At 46.3% G+C, this 6,879-nt stretch overlaps 1 protein-coding gene across 1 annotated transcript; it reads left to right on the top strand.

Moving 5' to 3' along the window:
* Positions 1-1,309: 1,309 nt before the first annotated feature.
* Positions 1,310-4,040, top strand: LOC133904245 (uncharacterized). The gene is made up of 5 exons (XM_062345703.1): positions 1,310-1,451; positions 1,531-1,871; positions 1,947-2,723; positions 2,802-3,045; positions 3,121-4,040. The coding sequence occupies exons 3-5, from the start codon at positions 1,987-1,989 to the stop codon at positions 3,976-3,978; spliced, it is 1,839 nt and encodes a 612-aa protein (XP_062201687.1). The 5' UTR covers positions 1,310-1,451; positions 1,531-1,871; positions 1,947-1,986; the 3' UTR covers positions 3,979-4,040.
* The last annotated feature ends 2,839 nt before the right edge of the window (positions 4,041-6,879 follow it).

Raw genomic sequence — 6,879 nt, 5'->3', positions numbered from 1 at the left:
TTCGGAAACTGAAAATCCGAAAACACCGTATTCGGCAACTGAGGTGCCGAATACGGCACTGTGGGCCGTATTCGGCACCTCAGTTGCCGAAATATGCCGGCCGACCGATTTTGCTGCGTCGCATCAATCTCTTTTACGTCACATCAATCATTTTTCCCTTCCCTCCCATGATGCTTTCGGCCGGTGCATGCATTTGTTGTTTTGGCGCCACACGCGGAGAGATCGCTGCTCTGCTGAATAAATTGAGGTCGCAGCAGCAGCAGAGCAGAGAAGGGAGAAGAGAAGGGAGCAGAGGAACGCGAGAAGCATCAGCAGAAGAGGAGCAACGCAAGCACTTAATTAGCTTTCGTACCGGTTAGTCCTTATATTACCTATTTAATACTTAGGTTAGTAATATTATTTAGAGTAATTAGCTTATTTGGTTAGTCCGTTTCGAAGTAGATTAGTTTTTTTTTAATCCGTTCAATTACATTTTTTTAATTATATTAATTTGATAAATTAGAGTACTTTGATTATATAAATTAGATTATTTAATTACGTTATTAGAGTACTTACAGTTTAATTAGAGTACTTAGTTTATTAAATTAGAGTACTTAGATTATACAAATTAGATTATTTAATTACGTTATTAGATTACTTAGATTAATTAATTAGAGTACTTAGTTTATTTAATTAGATTAAATGAATTAAATTATTTGATAAATTAGAGTACTTAGATTAATTAATTAAGATGCTTAGTTATAAGAATGTCTAATTTAAAATAATTTCATGCTATATAGGTTATGTAGCTATAAATGATATATTTTGTGAAAAAAATTAGTTAAAATTTAACTTAAAAACTGAGTAAAAAAAATACATCTGCTATTTTAAAAGTAGAGTGTATGTTGCATGTTCGCAAGATGGGGGCAGATTTTTAGCTAGGATTTGACATTTTTTGTTTGTTGCGTTAGTGAGAGGTCCAAATCGACGTGAATTAGGTAAATATATACTAGAATCTGCTGCAAATGGCTAGAATAAGCCAGACTAATTCTAGACAATGAGTTTTCTAGGCCAAAGTCTTAATCAGATCCATCAAAATTATTTGATAAATTAGAGTACTTAGATTAATTAATTAAGATGCTTAGTTTGATTATATGAATTTGATTAGTCTATATAATTATATTATTTAATTAGTTTGATATCATGAATTTCTTTCAACATTGTAATTAGATTGTGTCCTTAGTATAATTATATGAATGTCCTTATCCGGTAAAATTAGAAAAAATTACGTGTACCTTTATTTAGCAGATACAATATTATGAAGCTTGTAATATATTCTAATTTGTTGTTCACCTATTTGTTGAACCATGAAGCCTTAAATCATTATCATGGCTCATGGTGGTCTTCCCGAGCTTCTTCAGCAGCGGTACGACGAGAACCATAGGGGAAGGATGATATTCACAGGACAACAGGTACCACGTTTATATGTGCTATTTCATTGGTACGAGAATTTTGAACTAACGCTGTACATGTATTGGATAACTCATGCAGTTGGGTCCGTTACGAGCCCGGAGTGTGCACAAGATTAAGGAGTTGGACCCTCGATTCCACGAGCCACTCGCACGGGCGGGACTACTACCTTTCGCTCTCATGATGGCCGGAGCTCCCATGGAGGTCGGTGGTAGGACACCTCTCCCGGCAATTGATGAGGCACTGCTCACAGGTCTCGTCGACCGCTGGCGTCCTGAGACACACACTTTCCACTTTCCTTTTGGTGAGATGGCAGTAACACTGCGGGACGTGGCCATGCTGACCGGGCTGCCAATCAGGGGTGCCCCGTTAATAGTTTCGTGACCCGCAAGGGAGCAGTGGAAGGGTTATGTTGCAGATAGGTAATTATTTGTTATGTAATGCATTTAAAATATTACAGTGCTATTAAAGCGTCATTGACCATCTGCATCTTATAGGTTTGGTGTGCAATACGACGGGAAGGATGCTGGCCTCTCCATGTCCTGGGTTCATGGGCTGACACAGTTCGGTCCATGCCCACTGGATGCGGACGAGAATACACTTATGCAACACTATGAGGTGTACTTATACGTCCTGCTCGGAGGCATCATGTTCTGCAACACGGCAGGCGATTATGTCGTCCCACATATTGTATGGTTAGCAGCCCACCTCGCGTCACATCCTTATGAGCCTACATCTTACAGTTGGGGATCTGCAGTGTTGGCTGCAACCTACAGAGGATTGTGTGATGCAACCCAGCGAACAAAGAGGAAGGCAACCATTACAGGGTGCTTACATCTCTTACAGTTATGGAGTTGGGAGTACCTCCCGATTTCCAGACCTTGGGTGCTCAAGTGCTACTACCCAGTTCACATCTCTGATGGCATTGCAGATGACATAAGGCCAACGATGGGGTATCGGTGGATTCATGCCAGGCTAAGATGGAGTCAGCAGCAAGACCATGGTAACTACTCCAGGGTGATAAGTGACCTGGACATCCTTAGCGCTGATCTAGTGGATTGGGATCCATGGCGTATGGCACGAGTAAAAGAAATTGCAGATGGTGGACTCCTGGCATCCTCTTGTAGCCGTGACGCAGATTTATGGTTGACCACATGCTTCTTGTTGTACATGAACTGCGTGGAAGTATATTCTCCAGAACGTGTACAGAGGCAGTTCGGGTACCGACAGGTGGTGCCTGTTCCAGCACCACGAGACGCCGGACGGGCGCACGAGTAAGTGTGTTATTGTATGTTGCCTTAGTACATTGGTTATCCACGTTAACAAATTATAACTGTTTATGTCACGTACAGGTGGAGCTCAAAGGGGGGCGGAGGCACGCAGGACTGGGCATCCAAGAATGCCGAGTACATACGGAGGTGGACAGAATCAGCTGCGGTGGATGTCATCATTACTGCTGGACAATACGACGAGGCCACGTACTGGGACTACCTTGCTTGGTACCGTCCGCGCACGCGTGCCACCTTACTCAGCGGACCTGTACAGCCGGGCCCCAGACCCTTCCCCGAGGATCGTGCCCGCCTACTTCATGTTGTGGTAAGTGATGCGTTACTTATATTGGTTTTCTTTGGGAAATCTGTGTATTACTGACATGTCCCTCATCTTATACAGACTGAAGAGGCGTATGAGATGCATACGCAAGCGGATCAACCTTTTGGGGAACCAAGCAGGTCATCATCGCAGAGGGATCGTAACCCTCTCCGGGAGTACATGAGGACAAGAGGATCCCGCTTCCTAAACGCTATACGTGGTCTAGGTGGGTGTGCCCCGCAATGGAGGGGGTACGACCAACATGCCATGGACCCGTCTCGTGCCTCCCACAGCAGGCGGTCCTCCCACAGCAGGCGGTCATCCAGTGCTCGTGAGGAACCCGTCCGGTCAGAATCACGACATACATCTTCAGCTTCGGCGCGTCATGTCTCATGTTCCGGTGCTGAGGCCGAGGAGTGCACGCAGCCTCCTGCGCCCGAGCAGGTTACGCTGGGTTCACTAGCACCTCCGGCTACGATGACACCTCCGGCTGCAGCATCTACTCATCAGGAGGACGTCGTTGACTACACGCAGCAGACCCCTTGCTGGAGCGACCCTAATGCTTTTGACTGGGGTGCTGCAATGCATGCGACCGCCACCTTCACTGATCTACTCGGCGGACAGTCCTCCCATGATCTCAATGAACCTGGAAGTTCACATTGGTACCAGCATGGCGAGCCTTCGGCACACTGGACTCCATCGGAGCACGTTCTAGGGCCGTCCACACTTCCGCACGAGGATCCTTCGGCATGGTACATGCAGAGCCGAGTAAGCGGGGCGGGATACACGTTCGGTGGGGTTCCCACAGGGCAGGCAGATGATGATGAAGACGACCAAGGGCATGCAAGGCAGGGGCCTGCGCAGGCTGCTGGGATGAGAGCCACACACCCGCCAGACGCTTACACGCCTGGAGATTGTGTGAGGCATCGTCGCCGTTGAGTAGCCAGGACAATTTGTCATGACACATGTATTATTGATTTTAATGTCGAGGTCATCCCTATTATGTCCTATTCACTGTATTGTTAATTTAAGAAATTCTCAGTACAGAGGAAACAATAGTAGTTGTAAAGCATAAGTAGCATGGAACCCGGTACAGAGGTTACACATAAAGAGCGAACAACAACAAACATTATCATGTACGATACGCCTAAAGAACATAATATCATGCCTTAAGGGAATAAAATATATAGGGTTACAATAGATGCTTAGGGCGAAGGAAAGTGGCGACGCAAATTAGCGTAAGAATTCCAGGTGCGATGGTCAAAGCTATCCGGGTAAGATGGTTGTCGTCTCCGAGGTGGTTCTGGGAAGTTGTAAAAATGAGTACGAGCAAATCCATCATCATTTTCAGGGTCATCGGTGTCCTCCGGAGATGGAAGCCTCGGAGGGCGGGGTCGTTGTGGCATGAAATCGTCATCATCGTCATCATCTTGAGGTTTCTCCGAGGTGGTACCACGTCCTATTTCCCTATCAGTTGTATGGCATCTCGATGTTGTGCGTGAACGTCCTCTTGCAGTGTTCCTAGAACTTTCTCCTGTATTTCTGTTCGAACGTCTAGGCATGGGGGGCATGAAATCGTCATCGTCTTCGTCCTCGTCATTATCTGGATGATTCGTAGAGGTCACCTCTGTACCCCTTTGATTCGCTGACTGTCGTCGTCTTCTACGCGAACCAGGCATCACACCCCCGCCGAAGAGCATATACATCGTCAAGAAGTGTGAGATTTCTTTGTTGATCAACTGTTCGTCTTCCGAGAAAGCCTGACGCAGAAGAGGACCGTTCGAATCAATGAAAATAAGATAAGTAGGGTGACCAAATGTTTATATGACATACCTGAATATGGGATGCATACTGGTCTGGCGACATTACTATCGTTCTTTGCCTCCTAGAGAAACCTATCACAGAAGGATGGTCGGCCAGTTCGCGGACCCTCAGATACATTTGACACCGGTGATACAAGAGGGCCCTAAGGTCCTCGGTGGTTACACATTGGAGTGGCGCGGTTAACCTAGAACATATGGGTCTTGCATGCAATTTCGCCATGGCTTGGATTATGTTGTTCTCCTTTAACGGATCATCGTTTCCTTCGCGTACAACCTGTAAGGAGGCATTAAGTGCTATAGCGATCGTTGCAGGTGTCCATGGAAAGCCTGTACTAGAGGATCCCGCCATAGATTTCTTGCTCACTGACTACCTACGCTCTGTCTCTGCATCAAAACACGGATCCATGAATATTTAAGAAACACGAAATAAATAAATAAAATTACATTTACAATACAATGGTCACTTCTTGTCTAAAGGGGTACAGTGCAAACCACATAATGCACAATAAGTAGTACAACTAACAGGTGAATAACATTTTACAATACAAAGTCTCTAAGACAGTTCAGTTTGACAGTGGGCTGATAGTTTACTGGCGGGTCGGGCAAGTCCTCATGTTATGTCCAGGTTGTTTGCAAAGTTTGCACCTGCGAAGGCCATCAACAGCATCTGCTTCATCCATGTCACCTTGCAGCCTCGTAGATCTAGGCCTTCCAGGATCTGTGCGTCGTGCTCGTGGATAAGGTACCCACTTAGGGCCCTCGATCGATTTGTAGTTGGTTCCGATGTTAAAGGACCGCATCTTTGGAAGCCATGTGCTCCTCAATGCATCGATCGTGAAGTATGGTGATACGTACTGTGATCCGTCATTGCCACCTATGTCCCTGCAAGCGGCTAAGACATGCGAGCACGGGATATGGTGCAGTTTTGGCTTATTGCATGTGCATTTCACCTCGTTAGGTCCAAGTTGACATTGCTGCACGGTGTCCCCGGCGCTATACCCTGAAGCATACCTACGGCGGCACATGACCTCAAAGTCATTGTTGGCCAAGTCGTAGATCCTCGACCGATGAAAGTGTGCCTTGCTCCTCCTTCTTGATATGATTTTCTCCACCTTAGGTAAAAACCGTGTGCTGCACTTCATAGCAGCATTACCACGGTCTCGAAAGTAGTCCGCCGTTCTGTAGAATGTGAGCTCAATAATGGCACACAACGGGAGGCCCCGTACTCCCTTCAGGACATTGTTGAACGCCTCCACTATGTTCGTTGTCATGATGGAGTACCTAACATGGGATACAATAATTTTAGAATGGCTATTTGCATAAGAATCGGTACAATATGATCATTACAATTCTATGCGCTAACCTGGCACCATGAGTGTCATGGATAAGGGCCCAACGCTCCGCCGGCTTCCCCGCTATCCACTGGCTAAATGTACCACGTGAATGACTAATGATAGTTTGGCCCCCAACCATTTGCGCCCGCAGTTGATCCTCCCCTGCTTGCTGGTCTGCCATCATCTTGCGAGTGGTCTCATTTAACTCTCTCCATATCTCGTTGAACTTCGCCTGCTGGTTCTGAAGACATAGCCATTTGAATCTCTTTACAAGCGACTTGCTGCGGTACCTTGTGTACAGGTTCGCGCCCAAGTGTCGCATGCACCATCTTCTCTCCACATCAGGCCATGCAATGGAGCAGTTTGTGCTATCATGCAGCACGTCCAACGCATGCAGAAGACCCTTGTTGCGGTCTGAGATGACGCAAACTCGTTCCCTATTTCCCACGACACGTGTCCTTACCAAGGTGAGGAACCACAGCCAACTATCATTGTTTTCACTCTCAACCATTGCAAAGGCGAGAGGAATGATCTGATTATTTGCATCCGCCGCCATTGCTGTCATAAGGGTACCATGGAACTTACCGCTTAGAAATGTGGCATCCACGCATACAACCGGCCTACAATGCCTGAATGCTTCGATGCATTGTCCAAAGGACCAGAATAACCTAATGAGGTATCGG

This window comes from Phragmites australis, chromosome 22, assembly GCF_958298935.1.
Source record: "Phragmites australis chromosome 22, lpPhrAust1.1, whole genome shotgun sequence".
In the NCBI taxonomy this organism is placed as follows: Eukaryota; Viridiplantae; Streptophyta; class Magnoliopsida; order Poales; family Poaceae; genus Phragmites; species Phragmites australis.
This window is presented reverse-complemented; position numbering and strand designations above follow the sequence as displayed.